This window comes from Myotis yumanensis, unplaced genomic scaffold (genome assembly GCF_028538775.1).
Source record: "Myotis yumanensis isolate MYYU_CA2020_CCGP unplaced genomic scaffold, mMyoYum1.0.hap1 SCAF_9, whole genome shotgun sequence".
Classification (NCBI taxonomy): domain Eukaryota; kingdom Metazoa; phylum Chordata; class Mammalia; order Chiroptera; family Vespertilionidae; genus Myotis; species Myotis yumanensis.
In genome coordinates, this window is record NW_027223760.1 from 69,873,459 (window position 1) to 69,897,167 (window position 23,709).

The window sequence follows — 23,709 nt, forward strand, 5'->3', positions numbered from 1 at the left end:
TGGGTTCCACAGTATTGGGGTGTGGGCAACAGGAGCACTGCCTTTGGAGAATGCTAGAGCAAGCCCAAGCGAGAGGAGCGTAATTCTTTTCGGTGCAATACAGATAAAAGAAGCATTACCTTGGTAGGAGCCGCATCGTCCGGTTGGTGATAGCTGTGTAAGACAGGTTGAGATACAGGATTCCAGGACAGCACTCAGAGATGTGTTTCATTGACTCGTCCTGCATGAACGCGGAGAGAAGAATCTTATCAAAGCCTCACAGGCTTTGCTAGTCTCTCTCTCCTCTCTCTCCCTGCTTCAAAAAGTATATGCATGTGGTCTCTTCATATTCTTTGATATTAGTAGTAAATCAAATTAAACAGACGTATTGATTTTGCTTGAAGCTCCACTACTTCCCCTTTTTCCGGAAATCAAGTTCCATTTCGTCACAATGACACTACATTAAAATGTGAATTCTCACAAGTTCAATTCCCTGACAAGTAATTTGACCTCAAGTGTTCAAGGGTCAAACACTCCTGACTCTTTGGATGCATGAAAGTGATTTAAAAAATGGATCAATTTTTAAACTTACTGAAATTATTATGCAGGAATAGTAAATGCTCTTAACTGGACTTCATTAAAAGTGAGTCCATGCTTACACATCTATATTTATTTATAGATGTATGTGTATGCGCGCGTGTGTGTGTAATTAAGTTTCTATGGTTCTGTTCCTGAATATATTAAAACAGCTAAACAGATTTTCACCAAATGTCTGACAAGTTTGAGGCGGCCTAAAGTAAGATATAGGCCACGTGAAATTCAGCGTTGGGAGTACTGTCGGAGAGATTCTCAAAGATTCAAGCAGCTCTCCCCCAGAGAGCTGAGCCTGAAGTACAAGACAATGGGGTGACTGTGACCTGAGAGAGAGAGAAAACAAACAGTGATTTCGAGCCTGAGCCCTAAATGGACATTTACAAGACCAGATGAACTGCAAGCTTGATTGCAATGGAGCTGCTTCTTATAGGGTAACTACTTATAAACACTCTAGAATGAGTAGCAGCAGGTTTTTATTTATTTAATGATGGTTGGTGAGTCTCCCCAGGAACACAGAAGTGGTCAGCTAGTTTTAAATATTTATGGTACATTGGTTCTAGAAAGAATAGGCCGTTGCAGGAAGAGGTAAATTGTCACTTGGCTAGGGGATGTGGTTTGGGGAAGAGTTCTGCATGGCCAACACGGTCACCCCGAACATCACTAAGGATTGCAAAAGTTTATTTTCAGCTGGATCATCAATGTTTAACATTCTATTCCTAATTATTTCCTGGAGTCATGGATATTAAAGTAATAAAATCCTGCAGGTTGGGCCTCTATCACATGGGACAGGAACTGGTTGATTTACAGGGGCAGCAAACCACACTTTAAAGAGGACCCAGGTTGTAAAACTGTAGTTCTGCTATAGGAAAGGTTCTATGTGCCAATGCCACAGGCGTGCAAGGGCAGGGCTTTCATTAGTCTCTTGCCACTGCTTTGGAGCTGTCAGCAGTTTTCTAGACACCCCACCACCAAAATGTAGGATTTGGAGTTATGTGGAAACTACAGTATAGTTTTCCCAGAAGCAATGGAGAGAACAATCATAATGTGTGGCATTGTTTGTAGTTTATACACACAAAATCTATCTTCAAAAATATGCATGATGCCAATCAAACATCAAAGTGATTGTGGACCTTTTGGAAGACTCTGGCAACAATGCAACTGGGGCAAGAGGAGGTTAGAAAGCTGGTTTATGCACCGATAGGGAGGTAGCCACAGAGAAAATGAAAATTTGGGGACCAGGCAAAGGAAGATGGAGTATGCTTTATGTATCAGAGGACTCTGATTTCCCCTGTGATATGAGGAGGCAAACCATCTCTGCATTTTTCTGTTTAGAAAAACCGCAAATGAATCCTCTTAATATTTAAAATAAGTTTAAGTTCAAACCCCAGATGTTAGAACACAGAAATGTAAGAACTGTTTGAGTGTCTACATTGCAGAACGGTTTATGAATTTGTCCACAATGCACTCAAACATTTCTCAAGGTAATATATTCTTAAGGCAAGCTCCTTAGAAATTAAAGCTTTTTGAATGAATGGTACTCAACTCCTTAAATGTAAACTTGTCTTCCAGTATGTCTCAAAGGGAAAAACAATAATGAAATGTAATTGGATAAAATGGTCCTCCCTGTATATTATTAGACTCCAAAACTGGAACATATTTTGATGTTTACAAATTCAATGCAGGTGGCATTGTTTTGACTTTCCTATTAGAAAGCCAAATTTAAAGAATATGATGTTAAGTGCAGAACTGAATGTCCCTGAAGGCAAGAACTAAAACTTGATTCATTTTTAAATCCCTATAACACTAATAGTAAATAATAAATTCCCTATATATCTTTATATAGATAGAGATAAATACAGAAAAATGTATACAAACTTTAACAGCTGATAGCTCAATTTTTAAGATAAAATGTATTTTAATAAACTCTGCCTTTATAATTATTCAAAGTACATGTGTTCATATTTTGGGACACCCTATATATTATTAACATAGTAGGTACTAAAAGTATCCACAGAAAGCTCAGAGGGAAGGTAGGGGTGAATGGTGGTGGGTGGGAGGTGATCAGCCAAAGAACTTGTGTGCATATATGCATAACTTATGGACACAGACAATAGTGTGGTGAAGGCCTGGGGCAGGGGGCAGTTATAGGCTAGAAGGGGTCAATGGGGGGGGGGGGACATCTGTAATACTTTCAACAATAAAGATAAATTAAAACTATATTAACAGAATGAATGAAGTAGAGTAGAAAATTAAGAGAAAGAATGATGATGATGAGACTGGGGAGGCAGCAAGGAGGAGCCAATTCATGACATCTCCTCACCTCTGCCCAGGGGCGTGGATCCATCCTGGAGCTGGTGCTTAATGAGGGCACCACACCATCAGGCCCCTCATTCTAGTCCCTCCTGTCTCCTCAGGAACTTGCTCTGTTCATTGCTTCAAGTGAGTTTCCTCCAGCTTCTATAAACCTAAAACAGGTTGCCTGCCTCTGTGTTCTTCTGCCAGTCCCTTAGTCACTGTCCTGGAACAATCGGTTTATACCTAATGCCTCATTTTCTCACCTCTTGTCCACTTTGCAATTCACTACAATTAGATTTCTGCCCCCACTATTCTATGGAAACTGTTCTAGCAAAAGCCTCCAGTCACTTTCTATTTTCAAATCTAGGAGGCCTTGCTCACTTGGTAACTTCCTTCTGAAACTCTTCACTCTCTTGCCTTTTGTGATACCTCTCTATTCTCAACCTACTTCTCTTACATTCCTTCTTAAGAGCCTTCACTGTTTCTTCTCTGACTGCTCCTAAAAGTAAGCATTCCCCATGGTTCAATTCTAAGTCCTCTTCTCGTCCATGCACGCCCTCTCCCTCTCCCTCTCCCTCTCCCTTTCCCTTTCCCTTTCCCTTTCCCTCTCCCTCTCTAGGTTGATCTTATTTATTTTTGAAATGTTATGACATATATCAATGTCAACTCAAGATGAAAGCTCAAGTTTTAGTCAATGTTGTCCATTACCTACTAGAATCTCCATATAGTTTCATTCATTAAACATATTCAGGGTGGAGCAACAGTAGGTTTACAGTTGTTTGTGTGGAAAGTAATACAATAATTAATAAATAATAACACAAGAATAAACTCTGTGCTTCACATACTCACAACTGTAAACCTACTTCTGCCCCACTCTGTATTATAGTGTATTTCCTATGCAAGGCCTGTGCTCTGTGCTACGACTACCCCCAAAAAATGAGACACATCTCCTGCCCTTTGGGCCTCTTGGGTTGTGGAGGAGGCAGAACCACTGTGATTAGGGCTACCTAGGACAGGAACCCAGAGGAACAGCAGCAAACTCCTCCCTGGGAGTCGGTGATGTCTTGGGAAAGGCGGTGGTGTCTACAGTAAGCCTTTAAGCCTGCCCAGGAGGAAAGCAGCACCTGAGGACTGAGGGAAAGAGCATTCCAATCGAAGAGCACAGCCTGAGCAAAGGTAAAGCAGTGAGCAGCAGCCTGGCGAGCCAGCAAAGAAAGCAAAGCAGCTTGTGGTTGCTGAAACAATGTGTGTGCAGGGTTTGGAGCAAGATGAGGCTGGAAAGGGAGGCAGAGGCAAGACCACAGAGGGTCTCCAAGGTACAGTAATTTTAAAGAGCTTTGACTTTATCCAATAATGTAAATGGTGAGTATGTGTATAAATGATGGAAACTGGAAATGAAATAGTCAGATCTGCCTTTTAGAGAGAGAATCAGTGTGCTCACAGGGTGGGAGACAGACTGGAGGTAGAGGAAAGCCTGGAGCCGGACCAGGAGAGAGTTGGCTAGGTTCACATGTTCATGCCCATCTTCTTTGGCACTGCCACCTTGAAGACCATGACAATGAGCCTATTGTTTCTGCAGTGTCCCAACTTTTCTGTCTCACATACACATGGCTTTAAATATAAATATAGTTCATGTCTGTGTAATTGTTGAATTGTTTCCACTTTCCAAAGACTCCAAAGTTGGACATATATCTATCTACAGGGTTAATAACAGCATTATATAAGTAGGATAACATTTCTTGCCAATGTTTAACATAGTTTGCTTTTTTCCATATTTAATCCTAAATGAGCACACAGGCATATATTTTGGCAACACCTCAGTGTATTAGCACTCCAACAGAGCAAGCCCAAAGCTATGTAAACAACAGTAAAATAAGCTTTTATACTCACCGTGAGTGTTGAGCAGTCAGAGACATTCAGCTCTTGCAAATTTTTACAGAGGCCTAAATTAAACAAGTGACATATCACTAAACAACATATTACAAATGTTTAAACTTAAAGTTTTTCCATCCTACATTCAATGCGATGTATTCATTAGGACACAAAAACCTTGGCAAGTCTTATTCTAAGTACTGGTTTCTTTTCCCAGAAAAACAATTTCTTTTGGCTTTAAAATTAAAATATATACACATGTTTATTATTGTTTGAGGATTACAGAAGGAAGCAGAAAAGAGAAAAATACTACTTTGTGGAAAACAGCATATATTTAGAGCTTTTGGCTTCAAAGCGCTGACGAAAACCAACCTGCTTTTTTGTGGCATGACTTTTTGTTCATTTTTTGTTGTTGTTTTCTGTTTCCTTTTAACATTTTATTATGAAAAATTTCAAGCATACAAAAATGTTGAGAGAACTAAAGAATTGTACAATAAATATACCCACCACCTAGATGCTACAATTTACATCTCATTGCATTTGCTTTATCACATATCCACTTGTACATCCATCTCTCTATCCCTCAATCCATCCATCTTATGTTTTATGCATTTTAATGTAAGTTGCAGACATCAGCATACTTTCCTCCACATACTCCAGCATGCATATCATAAATAATTCAGCAAGTATAGTAATTAACAAAACATTTATGATTTTTTTTAGGTTAAATTGACATACAATTTACCATGAATTACAATTAGAGAAGTGGAGGGTTAGAAAGGCCAAGTGCCTGATTAGCCCTGGGACCAGAGGCAACTGTGCAGCTTATGGTCTTGCAAGGAAGACAAGACATGCACACAGGGCTAGACAGGAACGTGACACACAGTCAACACTCTGGGTTTAGACTGACAGGAAATAAAACTCCAAATCTGAGACAAAAGAGTAGCAGTTAGGAGCAGGAACACCAACAGTACACAGGAGGAATGCTTGAGGCAAAGAAGGGGGAGGACACCCATCAAGAAGGAAAACTCTAGGCTAGGGAGTGATCCTGGCATTCACACGGCCAATGAGTAGAAAACACATCTGCCATTCATAACCACATAGCCCCACAGTAATAACAACAGAAATGTTGTTAATTATAAATCCATTTTGAGCATTTCTTCATCTGCCAAGAATGGACTATGTCCTAAGTAATAAATGCAAACCAAAACCACTTTCAGGATGAAAAAAATGGAAACCATTCTTTCATATAAAAATGGAGACAATTCTTTAATATGTGCAGATCTTGGAAGTCATCAATAATACTTGCTGGCTAAGGAAAAAATAGATTGCCTCCCAAATATAATAACTAAGTTTATGAGATTAAGATTTTTATAGAATAGTTACTTGAGAGTAATTCATGCATTCAACAAGTTTTTGCCAAGAAACTGCTTCATGCTAAAACTCTACAGGTGCCAGAAATACAACAGTGAACAAAATAGACAAAAATCCCTGCCCTGATGAAGTTTACATCCTTGTTTGGGGGGAGCAGGTGGGACGATTATAAACAAAAGAAATATCTGCTTTGACAGATGGTGATAAGTGCTCTGGAGAAAAATAAAACAAGAAAGAGGTGGAGAGCAGCCGGGAATGGCAAGGGGTGTGGCTTCCAATACAGCAGAGCCGTGATTGCTGAGAAGGTGACCTTGAGCCAGGGATACCGATACAGTTCAGTTTACCCTGAGCGTTTCTGGAGTCCACATTCAACATGACTGGTGGTTGGGAGACAGTAAATGAAAGAATAAGCTCGGGAAGACAGCCATTGAGTCCTCTCTTTTTTGCACATCTCAAGGCTGCAAGAGGGAGGAAACCCTTTAATTCTTTAATCCAATGTGCTAATAAACTACAGGTTTCAGTTTTCACAGCGCTAAGCCTAACATTGTGTAGTGCTTGCCCTGGACCAGGCACACACAGGAGCCCGTTTCATCCTCTCAACAATACTAGGGGTATCTTCAGTCCCATTTTACAGATGCAGAAGGTGAGGTGAAGTAATTAGCCTGAGGTTGCAGAGATGAGCAACTAGGAGGGCCTTGATTCATGCTCAGTGCTCCAACATTTAGCCACTAAACAAGGCAATTGGAGGGCGCAGAGCCTTATACACCACTGCTCTGCATATGCCTTTATTATCTGGAATGTCTTGCTTTTAAAAAAAAAAAAAGCTGCTATTTGTCAATAACGGTGCTTACAATGTCCTTAACTAATGTTTTTTTTCCCTGCAACCTAGGGACTCTACCATACCTCAGTTGGATCTCTTTGTTCTGATCTGCATTAGTTAAGATTACCCGAACTTGGATTTCAAAGGAATACTTTCATTGTTCCATCTGTCATACCAAGTAATTGGGGCCAGCTGGATGTCAGGATGCGTGTGGCAACCATCACCATCCTGCTTTTCTTTTGTAAAGCCGCTGAGCTCCGCAAGGCAAACCCTGGGGCTGTGAGAAGCCGAGCGAATCCTGGCCGGGTGGGTGGGGGCCGGAGGGGCTCCAGCCCGGTCAAACGCTACGCACCGGGCCTCCCCTGCGAAGTGTACACGTATCTTCATGAGAAATACTTAGATTGTCAAGAAAGAAAACTAGTTTATGTGCTGCCCGACTGGCCTCACGATTTGCTGCACATGTTGTTAGCAAGAAACAAGATCCGCATATTGAAGAACAGCATGTTTTCCCAGTTCAAAAGGCTGAAAAGCTTGGATCTGCAACAGAATGAGATCTCCAAAATTGAGAGTGAGGCTTTCTTTGGTTTAAACAAACTCACCACGCTCTTACTGCAGCATAACCAGATCAAAGTCTTGACCGAAGAAGTGTTCATTTACACACCTCTCCTGAGCTACCTGCGCCTTTACGACAACCCCTGGCACTGCACCTGCGACATAGAGACGCTCATTTCAATGCTGCAGATCCCAAAGAACCGAAATCTGGGGAACTATGCCAAGTGCGAAAGCCCACAAGAACTAAAAAATAAAAAGCTGCGTCAGATAAAATCAGAAGAGTTGTGTAATGAAGAAGAAAAGGAACAACTGGACCCGAAACCCCAAGTGTCAGGGAGACCCCCAGTTATCAAGCCTGAGATGGACTCTTCTCTTTGCCACATTTACGTGTTTCCCATACAAACACTGGACTGCAAAAGAAAAGGTTTGTAAGTTTCTTTTTCTTTAAATTAATTTCAGAAAGGGGAGGGAGGGAGGGAGGGAGGGAGGGAAGAGAGAAACATCGATGTGAGAGAGGAACATCAATTGGTTGCCTCCCAAACACACCCCCGCTGGAGGTTGATCCTGCAACCTGGGTATGTGTCCTGATGGGGAATCAGAACCTGCCACCTTTGGGTTCATGGGATGAAGCTCCAACCAGTGGAGCCAACACCGGTCAGTGTGTAAAGTTTCTTGCTTTTTCTTTTTCATGGGCAAGTTAAAATGTTCTTTGAATCTTATAACTCATGCCTACACCAAGCCATGCCTTGGAATTTCTGGTGTAACTTCCCCCAGAAATCTTTTTCCAATGACAGTGCTGGAGTCCAAACTCAAGATGGTTGGTGGTTTAGGGGACATTACAGGAGGGTGGGAGGGACAGCAATTGGGGCCCTACTCTCCTTCGCTTGCCGCAAGCTGTGGCTGTAAGGAATTCTTTTCATCTTAAATCTGATGTAATTTAATTGATGTAGGCAAATCAGTGGTATGAAAGCAAGTGCAAAATGCTGTTTACATAACCTGACTTACCCCACGTGAAGGCAGAACATGGTGTGCATGTGTGGGCAAATGATGACCTCAAGGAGAACCATGTGCAGAGCAGGGCTGGTGCGAGCGCTGTCAGAGGGAGGCCAAGTGGGATGCAGCGATGGTGTAGCTCATAGTTTAGTCTTCAGGTTTAATAAGTACTGGCTAACATCCTGTGTCTTAATTGTCCCCCAGTTACCCAAAATAAAACACACAAAAACACGGTGGGAAAAACTAAGTTAAAAGTATTGAATCAAAGAACTATGAGACTAAGGGAATCTTTCCAGAATATTACCTGCTTCCTGAAAATCATTACTGGGTTTTTTATCCCACACAATCTTAGGCTAGTACTATGCAGGATTTGCACGTACAGGATAAATTCATGAAATAAAACAGAAGGGAGGTTTTAGTAATACTGCTGACATGTTAGTGAAGACATTCTCAAAGTGTGGTCTCAGAACCGCTGATCTACCCTAGGGTAACAAGCCATAGGACAGTGTCTGTCTCATTTATGCATATGGATTAATAACTTAGTTGTAATATTATATTAAAGCCAGATGTCATTGAATTAGGGTCTTGTGGGGCATGGTGTCATTCCTTCCACTTACTTGGGGGCAGGTTTTGCTTTGTTTTGTTTCTTTAAGAACTAAAAGGGAAGGCACAGAACATAGAGACTCTGGCTCCTCTCAAGGGAACCATAGGCAGGAATTTGCTGACGTTGAAGAAACAGGCAACCTGAGCCAGCAGGAAGTTTGTTCATTTGTCAGCGAGATCATGCTCAAGCCCTGCCCCCTTCTATTGGACTCTGGAAGGTGGCACCTGGTTGGGTCACATCACAGCCATGTGGCCTGGAAAGGTTTGCTTACTGTGACACCCTGTGAATTGTATACATTTTGATGCTATAGCAGAGCAATTACAGCATCGTAACCCAGGAGATGCCATTCTGGGGTCCCCTGGATTTAAGAGAGTGTTCATTAATTGAGAACCTCCTATGTCCCAGGTACTCCACACACAGTCCTGTCCACAGTTGACTAACCATTTACAGTTGAGGAAATGAGCCTCAGGGAGGTCAAGTCACTTGGCCGAGCGAGGTCTTGATCCTGCTGTCTTCTAAAATTATATATTCAAGCAAGCAGCTACATGAACAATGGAAGCATTAGAGAATTCCAGAAAAGTCAGTATACTAGTATGTAGTGCCCCTGTGGCCAGATTGGGTGGAATTTCCCAAATATTATTGTGGTGAGTAGTGCTTCATTCTGAGGAGTGTGTTTTACTAGGGTTTCCTTTGTAGTGCTTAGAAACTTGAACTATATTTTTAAAAACTAGCCAGGTGAGTGTGGCTTAGTGGTTGAGCATCAACCTATGAACCAGGAGGTCACCAATTCCCAGTCAGGGCACATGTCAGGTTGCAGACTTGATCCCCAGTGGGCGGCGTGTAGGAGGCAGCCAATCAATGATTCTCTCTCATCATTGATGTTTCTATCTCTCTCTCCATCTCCATTCCTCTCTGAAATCAATACGAATATTTTTAATAAAATAAAATAAAAACTAATTCAAAGCTACTAACCCTAAACTTGGGTTAGAAAAATTACTTGATATTCTGAGGTTCTATCTTCAAAATAAAGTTAATTTGCACTTGGTGCATCAGGTGGTAAAGACTGAGTAGGTACAGTTAAGTTTATTAATTATCTGAGAAAAAATGCCAATAACACTAAGTTAAAGACTTCTGTAACTAGATTACATTTTCATTTAAGAAGAGATAACTTGTTAGGAAATTTGTTTTTTACTGCTTTTCTATTCTTGGGCCTTTCCCACTCCCATGAGCCTATTTCTGCCCTTGTCCTTTTTCCATGATATTTTTGTCTTTCTCTTGGCAAAAACAAACTTACAAAAATACAAATATATTTTTATTGCTTTATTTCCTCCACTTATTGTCTAAATACAATCTTCCATATATGCTCATAAATTCATTCCCCCTGCTTTTAAAATACACATACTATTTACTGGGAAACAATATAAATAAAATTTAATGACATACACAGCATTGGGCATTGCACTAAAAGACAACTCAAGTTCCTCCACATGTTAAAAAATACATAAATCAGAAGTGATACTTTTTAGATTTAAAATGTAGATAAAATGAAGAGTAGTTTTGTCTTTTAATATAATCAATATAAATCTATTGATTATTTTTAATTTTTTAGTATATCGTTGATGTCTGTATGTTTAAAGGCAAAGATCTTGTCTATTAAATGCCTTTTGGTGCTGCTTGGCTCAGGGCATGTGCTTTAGATGGATGACAATAACTAAGCTGCTTTCTCTGCGCTGGTAAAGCAGTAATTTAAGTAACCTTTAAAAATCAAAATTCATAGGAGTTAAAAATCATGTCTAGACTTCAAGTATGACAATCTGAATATAATTCACTGTAACTTTCCTTATCCCGTTCTATAAATAGGTAATGTGTCAAATGCTGGGAATAATTGTCCTGCCATGTTCGTCTCGAGCTCCCTGCCAGGATGTAGTAATTGCACCATATGTCAGACACTATGCAGGCTCTAAAGAAGCCTGAAACATGCCACCAAGAGTGAAGCTGGCAGTGATGTTAATGAACCAGAGCTGTCACCTAAGTGCTTGGTGTGCCTAAGACAGCAGCTGCATGCATGGCTTCATGTACTGCTCACTACCTTAAAAGCAATACTATTATCCTCATTTTATAAATGAGGAAACTGAGGTGTCGAGAAGTTAGGTTGTCTTCCTAAGGCCACACAGGCAGTCCCCAACAGTTCCCAGGCCATTGAGCCCTATACAATGTCATCTCTCCCGTCAATGTTCTGGGTACATCTGTTAACCCAGGAAAATTTATAAGAATTTGAACCCTCCTCCTTAGGCTCTATACAGTGTACCATGCACATGGTACCACACAAGGGCCTGAATACAGATCCCCTAGCTCAGGAGTTGTGCCTCTCCCAGCTGACAGATGATGAGTCAGATGGTATGTGTAGGGTACCCTAATATGTGCCAGTTTGACCACAATATGACCACATAGACCTCAAAGATCACTATTTCTGCCTTAAACATCTGACAGTAAGAAAAATAAATAATAGCTTTATTCACTGGGAGACAGGCACTTTGCCAACAAAAGTTAGTCTTTCAAAGGGAATAAATGTAAGATTAGTTGAAAGGCATGTTTATGCCATATTGAGGTAAATTGATTTGCCAAAAATACATGAAAGTAGCAGTTTTAAAACTGCCTTTTAGCTTCACATTTACCAGAATAATTTACCAGTTTTAAGGATTCATTTTACCTCTAAGATTAGGACTGGGAAGAATTATGCCTATAAATTGTCCCCAGGAGCCTCTGAAGTTAATTTCACCACTGGCTTGAACAATAATTAACATTTTTTATTTGCAATAAACAGGCCCATTTATGTCTCTTTACCCACTACTACTAAGCCTTCAGAGTAGTTCTGACATTGCTGACAACCAAGATAGACTATTAAATGGGAAATTACATGGAGAAAACTTCCCAGTTTCCTCCTCAAAATCAGCAAGGCTTGGCTGGGGAAGAGGCAAGGCTTGTCAGGGGTGATAATCAAGTAAATATGGTATTTGTTGAGGGTTTACAAAGAATTTCAGGTGGCAGCAATTAACCATGTGGTGTCTGGTCTAGAAATGGAGCGCTGGCCAAATTTGACCTCTGGCCTGGGGAAATTTGTATTTATGTAATCTTTATCAAAACAAACATGCTTACAGCATGGATGGAACTGGAGAGCATTATGCTAAGCGAAATAAGCCAGTCGGAGAAAGATAAATATCACATGATCTCACTCATATGTGGGATATAATGAACAACACAATTTGATGAACAAGAAGAGATCCAGAGACAAATGGTAGGTTGTGGGGGGAGGGGTAGAGAGCAACCAAAGGACTTGTATGCATGCATGTTAGCATAACCAATGGACACAGACACTGGGGCGGTGGGGGCTTGCCTAGAATAGGAATGGCTGGGTGGGGGGAGTCAATTGGGGGAAAAGGAGACATATGTAAAACTGTAGACAATAAAAATAAATAAATAAATAAATAAATAAATAAATAAATCGTTTAAAAAGACACGCATGCTTTATACCAATATTTTCAATTCTCATTCAAGTTTAAAACAAAAGAACTAAAGAGCTGTTTATACTCATCAATGCAATAAAATTTTTCTATGATTTTCTAAGCCATACTAGTAAAAGGTTTGGTTTGCAATTCCTGGTATTACTTATGGATCCTGTTTTTACTCATGGCTGCTGCTAACAATGCCAAAGTTGTTTCTGCAATTCATGTTCCTTTTCCAGCATCCACAGGTCTGCCACGTTGCTTAAGCTGGGGTTTCAGGGTGTTCTCATAAACATTTTTTTCTACCCATTTATTTGTGGTTAACCCTTGTCCTCCAGTGGTCGCAGATTCAGCCCAGCAGATGTGGGTTCAGAAAGTAAGTCCTGATACAAAGGCTGCTTTCCAGAACTTAGAAGATGCTGACTCTGGTGACAAGGAAGACCTACCGCCTTTAATGGCTTTATAGCGCCTTGGTGAGGACTTGGGTTTTTATTCATAGTGAGATGGAAAGCCACTGCAGGATTCTGCCACCTGGAGGGTGGAAGTCATCTGGGAAAATGACAAAACTGACATGATCTGACTTACAACATTTTAACAGGATCACATAGGTTTAGGATACTGTTGGGATGACCCAGATAAGAGGTGATGGTGGAATGGGCCAATGTGGTAGCAATGGAAGAAGTGAGAAGAGGTGGGATTCCAGATTTCAAAGTAAAGCTCTATTCTGTTTTTAAAAGCCTTCTAAGAAGATGTGACAGCCATTCTCAATAGATATTCCAAATGCTAAATGCCAAGAAATTTTCTTTTTTTAATTCATTGGGGTGACATTGGTCAACGTGAACATATATGTTTCAGGTGTGAATTTCTGTTACAAGATCTGTATATATATTTTTTAATACATTTTATTGATTTTAGAGAGGAAAGGAGAGGGGAGAGAGAAACATCAATGATGAGAGAGAATCATTGATTGGCTGCCTCCTGCACACCCCCACTGGGTGTCGAGCCCACAACCCAGGCATGTGCCCTTGACTGGAATCGAACCCGGGACCCCTCAGTCCACAGGCCAACACTCTATCCATTGAGCCAAACCAGCTAGGCCAGAAGATCTGTATATTACACCATGATGGGCACATGGTGCAAGAAATTATTTCTAATGTCTGTTCTCAATTGTCTCTGTGGTTTCCAATTATCACCAGGATCTCCATCTCCTTGTTTACATGTAGTGCCCAAGAGAGACCATAGCTCTCCAGTTAGGGTCTTGCTGTTTCTAAAGGGAGTATTACCCTACTGTTGCACCATTATAATAAGTTTAACTCTTAAAATCTTTCGCCTTTTAGTATGTTGACAGATACAGCTCTAGGTCAAACGGAACCATGTCATATTGGAGGACAGAAATAAGATTACTCCAAATTTTCAAAGTACTTTTATTAGAAGAGGCCTCAATATATAACCTGAATCGTTAAACATAACAAACATTAATGAGCTCCTATTATTTACCAAGGGCTAGTTATCTATTGCTGCCTAACTATTCCAAAACTTCCAGGCTTAAAACAACACACTTTATTATCTCACAGTTTGTGTGGGTCAGGAAACCAGACATGGTTCAACCAGGTCCTCTGGTTCATAATCTCTCACAGGTGTTGACCAGGGCTCCGGGCTATGATCTCATCTGAAGGCTGAACTGGGAAAGGATTCCCTTCCAAGCTCATACGGCTGCTAGCAGAATTTGATTCCTTAAGAGCTGTTGGACTGAGGACCTGAATTCCTTGCCAGCTACTGGCCAGAGGCCACCTTGAATTCCTTGCCATGTGAGCCTCTTCACCATAACAACTTGCATCATCAAAGCCAGCAACAGAGAGTCTGCTAGGAGAGCAAAAGTCACAATTTCTTGTAACCTAATTATGGAAGGGACATCCCATCACATTTGCTGCATTGTTAGAAGCAAATCACTAGGTTCAACCCATACTCAAGGGGAAGGTTTTACACAAAGGTATGAATAGCAGTAGAGGGGATCATTAGGTGCCATTTTAAAAGGTGTCTGCCACATACCACTTATTTATTTATGATATACGTGCACTGGAGGGGGAGGGGGAGTTCCTCAGCCCGGCCTGCTCCCTCTCCAGTCTGGGACCCCTTGGGGGATGTCCGCCTGCCGGATGTCTGTCCTCCCGGGGATCAGGACTAAGCTGGCAGTCAGACAACCCTCTCGCAGTCCAGGGCTCTCGCAGTCCAGGACACCCTCACTCCTTATCACCCGCCTGCAGTGGAGGCTGGAGAGGCTTCCACCACCACTGCTGTGCTCACCAGCCATGAGCCCAGCTTCTGGCTGAGTGGCGCTCCCCCTGTGGGAGCACACTGACCACCTGCATTGAGCGTCTGCCCCCTGATGGTCAGTGCACACCATAGCAACTGGTCCCTCCTCCGGTCATTCTGCCATTCAGATTTGCATATTAGGGGTTTATTATATAGGATTAGGCATTGTTCTAAGCCTTCCTCATGAAGCTTCCATGGTGAGGAGGGGGTAAGAAATGAAAAAAAATCACTGAAATGTATACTAGGGTAGTTGATAACTACTGTTGAGAAAAAGCAAAGAATGGTGGTATTATTATTATTATTATTACCCACTTGAAAGCAGGGAGATGTTATTTTAAATTTGTACAGAGCCAGAAAGGTCTCATGGCCATCCCAATATATTGACTGACCCCAGTTGCTCCCCTACCCCTATTTCACTCTACATGCCAACCTTGAGGATTCTAAGCAGGTGGAACAACATCAATGAAACAGAAAGGTGCCATGCATAGGCAGCAGAGCATAGTGGTTAGAAGCATAGATTCTGGGCGAATATGTTTATGTTTAATTCCTAGGAATGTGACTGTGGGCAAGTTGTGCCTGAGTTTCTTCATCTATAAAAGGATAATATGCCCTGGCTGATGTGGGTCAGTTGGCTGAGTGTCATCCCATGCACCAAAAGTTCACCAGTTCAATTCCCAGTCAGGGCATATGCCCAGGTTGCAGGTTTGATCACTGGTCGGGGTGCATACAGGAAGCAGCTGATCGATGTTTCTGATGTTTCTCTCTCATCGATGTTTCTATCTCTCTCTCTCCCTCTTCCTTCCTTTCTCTCTCTCTCTCTAAAAAAAAAAAAATCAATAAAAAATATTTTAAAGACAATAAAAAATAAAATGATAATAATGCTGCTTAGCTCATAGGGTTCTTGTCATTTAATACTTGTTAGAGAACTTAGAACAGTTCCTACACATTGATACTAAGATCCCATCAAGAAGAGAAAGCAAATTTAACAGAGAAAAAAAAAGGATACTAAAGAAAGAACTACCAATATCATCCCATTAAAGACCATGGATTCTGAGCTGTTAAAAGTGGGGAAAGCCCTGGCCGGTATGCGCAGTTGTTAGAGCTTGGACCCTGTGCATCGAAGGGTCGTGGGTTGGATTCCCAGTCAAGGACAGGTACCTGGGCTGGGTTCAATTCCTGCCCCCAGGTGGGGTGGGTGTGGAAGGCAGCCAGTCCATCTGTGTCCCTAATGTGGGTGTTTCTCTTTCTCTCTCTCCCTCTCTTCCCTCCCTCCCTCTTCCACTCTCTCTGAAAAGCAATAGAAAAAATATCCTCAGGTGCAGATTAACAACAACAACAAAAAAGTGGGAGGTGGGGAGGGAGGGATGAGCCTGAGTCTTTTTGAAAGTAACTATACCGTGGATTAAGAAATCATAAATAACGGAGGGATATATATATATATATATATATATATATATATATATGAATTTATCAACAATTAAATTATTCTGTACCAAAAGGGGCATTATGGATAAATGGCTACCACCTTTCATGCATTCATTTTACTCTACCCAGTTCAAAGCATCTCTACTTATTCAGGAAGTTTGGGGGCCATGCTATTTCTCAAGTATCAATGAATCTGGACAGTTTACTTGTTTCTTCTAGTTTCCTTTTGTGGGAACAGAAAAGGAACCTGACTTTACTTGCCCTACTTAATTCACCTCTTTCATTTCTGATTTTATTTATTTGGGATAAGATCTCTTCAGAATATTTTCCAAAGGGATAAGAGAAAGGGCAAGCATTATGCTAAAATATAAACACACTTCATATTTTTAAAAAAGCCTGGTTTAAAGACAGACATAAAGAGTAGGAGCTACACGAGGTGAGCCTTGGTTTCCTATTAACCTATCACCTGGCCTCCTCTTCCAGAGGCGTAGCCTGTGGTAGCAGCAGCAGCAGTGGCGCTGGTGTACCTACTGGTACTATTGTTCCGGCACTGCTGTCCCCTGGGAAGAGTCCGGGAGTGACGGAGCATCAACTAAATCAAAGAATTCAGAGAATAAGTGCGAGATGAGGTGCACAGGCAACAAGTCAGGACGACTCTCTCTGGCATGTTAGCATCCAAGAAAAGGAGAAATAAGGTAACAGCTTGAGGGTCAGCAAGCTGTTTGTTTGATTTTTTTAGGGTGGAGAGACCTGAGCTTATTTGTTGGGCTGAGGAGAAGGATAAAATAAAGATGCATCAAAGAGGCAATAATTTATCTAGTGAAAACACAAATAGAAGGTTGGAACTGCTGCGTTTCATTTTAGCTTTCTTTTTTTTTAAGCTTCCTGGATGATTCTATGGGCAGGAGGCCTGAACCCACCGTGGGCTTCCCCTGATGACTGAGCCAACTGAGCTGTGTTGCCTCTTGTTCCCTTGATTTCTCGCCGCTGCCTTGAGGAAGTTTCTCTGAACAGCTCGGCAATGAGCGGCTCCTTAAGTGTCATGCACTTGGCTCACAGGCTTCGGTAGAATTTGGCACATGCTAAGGCTTGTTCTTTCGGGTGTTCTTTGGCTTTTCTCTGTAAGAGCTGATGCTTCAATCACACAGGTGTAAGAATGGTAAGAGCAAAAGGGAGCGAGAGGAGGCTTGATAACCTGAATGTTATTAATGTTTCCAGAGTTGAAGAAAGTTCCAAACAATATCCCTCCAGATATTGTTAAACTTGACTTGTCGTACAATAAAATCAACCTACTTCGGCCCAAGGAGTTTGAAGATGTTCATGAGCTAAAGAAATTAAACCTTAGCAGCAATGGCATCGAATTCATCGATCCTGGTAAGTTCCACAGACTAGCCCTTTTAACCGGTGACAGGTGTTGTCTATTTTTTCTTCCTATGGCAACATTTACAGTAAATACAATTTAGTTTTCAAAAAACTTATAATAAGATGTTTAAATTTAAATTAAATGTGATTATTTTAGAATTTGTTTAATTAGAACTTGTTTAGTTATTAGATTAGGTTAAAACTTGCTTAGCACTCAGAAATATTTGCAGAAATGTTTTATGAAGTATGTAATACTATATATTACTAAGCAACAATTGTTTAATTAGTTCAAATAAGAATGTTTTTATAGAATACCAAAAAAAGAATATATGGCTAAGTGAAATTCTAAACGTGATTTTTAAAGGGAAATTCAGATTTGGTATTTTCTTTGCTATTCATTAAGTTCCAACTTGTTTAAAGTAGGACTTAAAAAAAAAAAAAACTTGTTTAAAGTAAATTTGAAACAATCTGCTAAGCACCAAGTTCATAAATTAAGATAAAATGTCCTCAAACCAGAGCCAGTCATATTTTATCTAATCCTAGATCAAGATCAGTTCTTCCCATCTTTCAAATCTCTTCTCTATTTTCTAAGCAAGCCTCTGGCAAAAACAAGAGTGGTGAATTACACAATGGATTTAGAAAGAACTGAGAATTGCTGCAATATTAGTCAGATTTGTAACATACATATTCTACGTGCCTTCACAGTGCTATTTCAATTCGAAAAGTCTTATCTATAAAAAACTGTTATTAATACTATTAAAAGTGCAATGTTAATGTCAAACATTGTGAGCACAATTTCCTGCTTTTCTTAAGATTTTAACAATATAGAAGTGAACATTGAAAAGGAATGTTCTAGAACTACACAGGTATATTTTAGTATTAATAACATTGTTTCAAAATATTAAGAAACCATAATTTTTAAAACATTTCTCAAGGGAACAACAATACACTACACTTATATATAGTCTGTACAGATAATATAAACTTGGGAGTATCTTTAAATTGTGAAGTCAAAGCAATTTTCACTTCACAGTGAGTAAGATTGCTACAGAGACAACTCTTCTCCCAAATGAAGCAATAATCATGCTCATGTGCAGGCCAGCCAGGCCACAGGGTGAAGGACCTGGAGGTGGGGACCTTCTTTTGCTCCAGGAGAACCAAAGACCCTCGAGACAAGCATGCCTTGTCCCAGGTCCCTGGGCAAGTGTCTAATTTCCTTCTGATCTTGGCTAACCAACTATCAAAAGTATCCACGCAGCCCTAGCCGGTTTGGCTCAGTGGATAGAGTGTTGGCCTGCGAACTGAAGGGTCCTGGGACTGATTCCCATAAGGGCACACACCTGGGTTGCAGGCTCCATCCCCAGCCCTAGTAGGGACGAGTGTGGGAGGCAGCCAATTGATGTGTGTCTCTTACATCGATGTTTCTCTGTCTCTCCCCTTCCCTTCCTCTCTCTCTAAAAATCAATGGAAAAATATCCTCGAGTGAGGGTTAACAACAACAATAAAAAAGTACCCATGAAAACAAGTTTTAGAGCTATCTCTAAAAGAGACTTTAAGTTACATTTATTAAAGTAGTGCACAATAATGCAAACAATATTTTAATTACAATAAAGCTACATTATATAAAGAAAACCGGAGAAAAATAAGAGATGACAACACAGAAATAGATAATAGTACAAAATGGGTTTGTTGTACTTCTAAGGATATTTTCCTCTCATCAGTTATGAAGTTCTTATAATTGAGAGGACTCCTTTTCCATCCCTGGGAATTTCTTTCCTGAAGGCCTGTAATGTTGTTCACCCACTGCGCTTTCCTTGCTGACACACACTGTACAATGCAGCAGTAGTATTCTTTCTCCTTTGTTCAATTCAATCCCAGGAAAGTATTTTCTATATTAGCAAATGTGTATTGAACACCTACCAAATGCCAACCACTTTTCTTTGTATATCTTCTGGAACAAAAAAGTATCTCAGCGCTTTAAATGATCTAAAGGAGTTTTAAAATAAAAGACCTTCTATATTTTGAGGCCTCTGAGATGAAACCCTGCCAAAGTAGGCTTACTTAACGACTTGTGCTGGTGGATACAAATGCAGTAAGATCTGCCAGTCTTTAGGAGGTGTGAACAACAATCTCATAAATTACAGATATTATTGTAAAGAAGGGGAAAGAAGACAACCTACTAGGGGTTTTACCTCCCTTAAGAAACAAATGAAAACTAGCTTTTCAACGTGCCTGGATTCAGATGGTTTCAGTAACAACTGTAGTGCTTTCAAAATAAAATCTAGGAATGTTTACACATGCTTTCAATCTGAAGGGCTGACTTGTTTTAAGAAAAGTAAATTGTTGAGATCATTGACTCACAAATGTTAGCAAATAGAAAAAAAATGCAGTATCTTCAGAACAAAGATTACAAGAGCTGACCTTTTGCTCCTTTCTACCGCCTGCTCTCCCCACCCCACACCCCCAATTATTTGCTTTGTACTAAAATAGAGTTATTTTTGAGGGGGGGATTATGGGTGTTGTCTGAGAACAAATGATATGAAAACGCTTGATGGTATTAGTATGAGGACATGTTTTCCAAATTCAAAATAAGAACACTTTATGCTCTAACAAGAGTATTTAAAACAGCAATAAGAAAATGTTTGAAATCAATGCGAAATATTTGAAATTGGGATTGAACTATAAATCTTAGGGTCAGTCCACATCAACTAAAATAGGGATAATCTAGGTTTGAATTTGTTTACTTTTAAAAAAAAATAAAGCTTCTTGTTGTCTTATTTTGTGTTATGTCTTTGATATTTGTTTTAAGTATCCATTCCCCAGCAGAATGAAATACATCTGATTCAAAGCTGATAGCTACCCAGTACTATAGTCTGCCAAAACACAACCAGATGTTTTCTAAATGTTGATAAAATTGTTTTGTTTTTAGACTCTACAGAAATATCTACAGGAATATAATTCCCTCCCTCTAACCTGGGAAAAGGCTGTTTTTTGACATTTTTCAGAGTTTACTGATATCCCAGGGAGCTTTCAAATCATCACCAGACACAATTTCATGTTTTATGCATTTATAATATATGCATTTGTCTTACATTTGAAATATTTTCCTAATTCATGCTGATTTTGTGGCATTTTTCCAGTGAGGATAAAAATGCACGTGAGCCCAAAATACATCTTTTAGGAAGCTAACTTAAAACTGATTTTAAGCATATAAAATATTGTATTCTAGTCCATTTAATCCAAGGGAAAGCTTTGTTTGAGTAAAAATATATTTTAGCACTTCTCATTTGGATGCATGTACTGTCAGGAAAATATGATTAAAACCAAAATGCCCCTGTTCCATGATTCCATGTCTCTGGATCCACTCCGTTCATCTATTTCTTTTGTTCATTGGAAGGCAGGGGAGAGTGGGTGGGTGGGAGGTAATCAACCAAAGACCTCGAATGCATTTATGCATAACCTATGGATGCAGACAATGGGGAGGTGAGGGCCTGGGGTGGGGCGCAGGAATGGGCTGGAGGGGGTTGATGGGGGGAAAAAGGGAACATATGTAATACTTTCAACAATAAAGATTAAAAATAAATAAATAATTGGGGGGGAGGGGACACCACAAAATGTTCTCCCAACACAGAAATCCTCTCCACAAAAATAGTAGAGAAAGAAAAAAGCATTAAACCAGACGGCGATGCACATCACAGGCAATCCCCTAAGAGATTGCAAAGACAGAAAAACTCTCGCATTTTGCATAGCCGAGCAGATACAATCCAATGCATACCTGTGTCAGGATAAGTGACAGCTAGCCCTCGAGTAAGAGGACTTGACAGCAGCATTTGTCACACACAGTTAATCCTAACTTCACCTGGTGATTGAGGTGACCAACTGTATTAGTGAATGGGCTTTATCAAGAGGAAAACAAACTTTTATCTTTATGACAAGAGGTAGTTTTGCAACTTGGAGCAAGGCTCCTACCCTCCCACAGGAACCGGGAGAGAGGGGTGCTGTCTTTCTCGATGATTACACTTCAAGGAGGGGGGCCCCAGGTCCTTGAGAAAGACATTCTGACTCATAAAACTGACAAAAGCCCTTAGTCTTCTAAAGGATATGTACACACTTCAAAGAGAGGAGAAAGTACTGAGAATTACAAGTTTTCTGAAGTATGTGCTCTGAGAAAAAGGAGGGGATAAAATATTTTCTTTTCCACGGGATAAATTAAGTCTCTTCTTTTTTAACATATTTGTTCTTATAAACAGCATACAATTGCATTTAACCCAATAAATTACTCATTGGTTTAATAAATATTTTCTGTTTCTAGCTGCTTTTTTAGGACTCACACATTTAGAAGAGTTAGATTTATCGAACAACAGCCTGCAAAACTTTGACTATGGAGTATTAGAAGACTTGTATTTTTTGAAACTCTTGTGGCTGAGAGATAACCCTTGGAGATGTGACTACAACATCCACTACCTCTACTACTGGCTAAAGCACCACTACAATGTCCACTACAACGGCCTGGAATGCAAAACGCCCGAAGAATACAAGGGGTGGTCTGTGGGGAAATACGTTCGGAGTTACTACGAAGAATGTCCCAAGGACAAATTGCCAGCATACCCTGAAACATTTGACCAGGATACAGAAGAGGATGAGTGGGAAAAAATACATAGGGAGCACGCAGCAAAGAAGCAAAGTGTAAGAATCACTATCGTGGGATAATCTAGAGATTCTTCTAGTTGCAACTAGTTATGTATTTGCTGTACTGGTGTCAAAAAAAAAACCACATGTTTACATTTTGATTAACTGTATTGCCTATTTATGCAGGGTTATCCAGCTAAAGGAAGGTTTCTTTGATTATTTTTTATTATTAGAGTAATCAAGGAAATACTCTCATCCTGTTTGCCTGAACAGCCTTTGATGATGATTCCAAACCAGTAGCCTGCGGAAGATGGCTTCTAATGACATTAGAATTTCATCATGTCCTGTTGTAAATGTTTTTACTGCTTTTTAAAAATAATTTTTAAAATGTTCATTTTTACATGCCTTGTGATAGCTGTACAGACATATCTAAACACCATCAAAATTAAAAGATACAAATGCCTGGTAATAATAAAATGTCATTCTCTCCCCTCTGTCCTCACCCCGTCCCCACCCCCACCTGTTTTCAATAAGTCAGCTTATACATTGAATAAATTTCCATTTCTGATTCTTATGCATTCCAAATCCTCAGCTACTCTTCATTGATTCTTGCAAAACTGTCAAGCTAGACCTGAAGGAGAATTGTCACAAGCAACAGTAAGAGAATCCGAGAATCATGTTGGAGGCAGGTCAGAAAATGAGGAGGGGCTGCAGAGGGTGTGAATCATGAGCTCCGAACAGGTGTCAATACAGCGAAAATGAAAACAGAGCTGGTTCTTCAATAGCATTCAGACTAGGAAGCCATCTGTTAAGGGGAAGGGGCTGAGCTCTTCCTGCTCTAAACTGATCATTCAAGGAGCATAAAACAAAGGATGAAATTCGGATTCAGGGCAGGATTTGGGATAAAGCAGAAACAAAAAAGAAAAAGTTATATCAAAGGAAACGAGAGAGGGCTGGTGCCTAAGGGGCCCTATCATTTGGGTTTGCAGGTTAAAATTAACTCACCGAGAGCAACAGATCCCCCCCAAAAAAGGAGGAAATACCTGGAACCTGACCCATCAGTTTGTATTTTTTTTAAATCTTTATTGTTGAAGGGATTGCATATGTTCTCCCTTCCCCCCTGCCATTGACCTCCGCTAGCCCACCGACACCCCGCACCCCGAGCCAGTTTGCATTTTAATAGTCAGCTGTACTATTAGAAAGAAAAGTAAAATGAAAGAAATATGTACATATTCCTAAAAGTCCCACTTTTTCCTTTTTATACAGATTTCTTACTCACATGGAGTTGAATACATTTTTATTTCTCTTATCAAGATACTCCTAAAATGTTTATCAACTGGTCTTATTTGATACTTGCACCAATTCCCAAAACACAGGAAATGGGATAGGACAAA

At 40.2% G+C, this 23,709-nt stretch overlaps 2 protein-coding genes across 3 annotated transcripts in view; one reads left to right on the forward strand and one right to left on the reverse strand.

Moving 5' to 3' along the window:
* Window positions 1-22,885, forward strand: part of LRRC17 (leucine rich repeat containing 17) — a 29,390-nt gene extending 6,505 nt beyond the window's left edge. Inside the window, exons 1-4 of one of the 2 annotated variants that reach the window (XM_070424584.1) lie at window positions 898-1,004; window positions 7,004-7,910; window positions 17,543-17,698; window positions 21,999-22,885. In XM_070424584.1, coding sequence (XP_070280685.1) covers window positions 7,139-7,910; window positions 17,543-17,698; window positions 21,999-22,396 — 1,326 coding nt within the window. In that variant the 5' untranslated portion in view covers window positions 898-1,004; window positions 7,004-7,138 and the 3' untranslated portion in view covers window positions 22,397-22,885. Of the gene's footprint in view, window positions 1-897; window positions 1,005-7,003; window positions 7,911-17,542; window positions 17,699-21,998 lie in introns of those variants that run through there. The other variant, XM_070424583.1, reaches the window with a different exon arrangement.
* Window positions 1-23,709, reverse strand: part of FBXL13 (F-box and leucine rich repeat protein 13) — a 161,208-nt gene that overhangs the window by 80,891 nt on the left and 56,608 nt on the right. The window contains exons 10-11 of the mRNA XM_070424581.1: window positions 4,759-4,811; window positions 120-220 (exon numbers count right to left, since the gene is read on the reverse strand). Coding sequence (XP_070280682.1) covers window positions 120-220; window positions 4,759-4,811 — 154 coding nt within the window. The remainder of the gene's footprint in view (window positions 1-119; window positions 221-4,758; window positions 4,812-23,709) is intronic.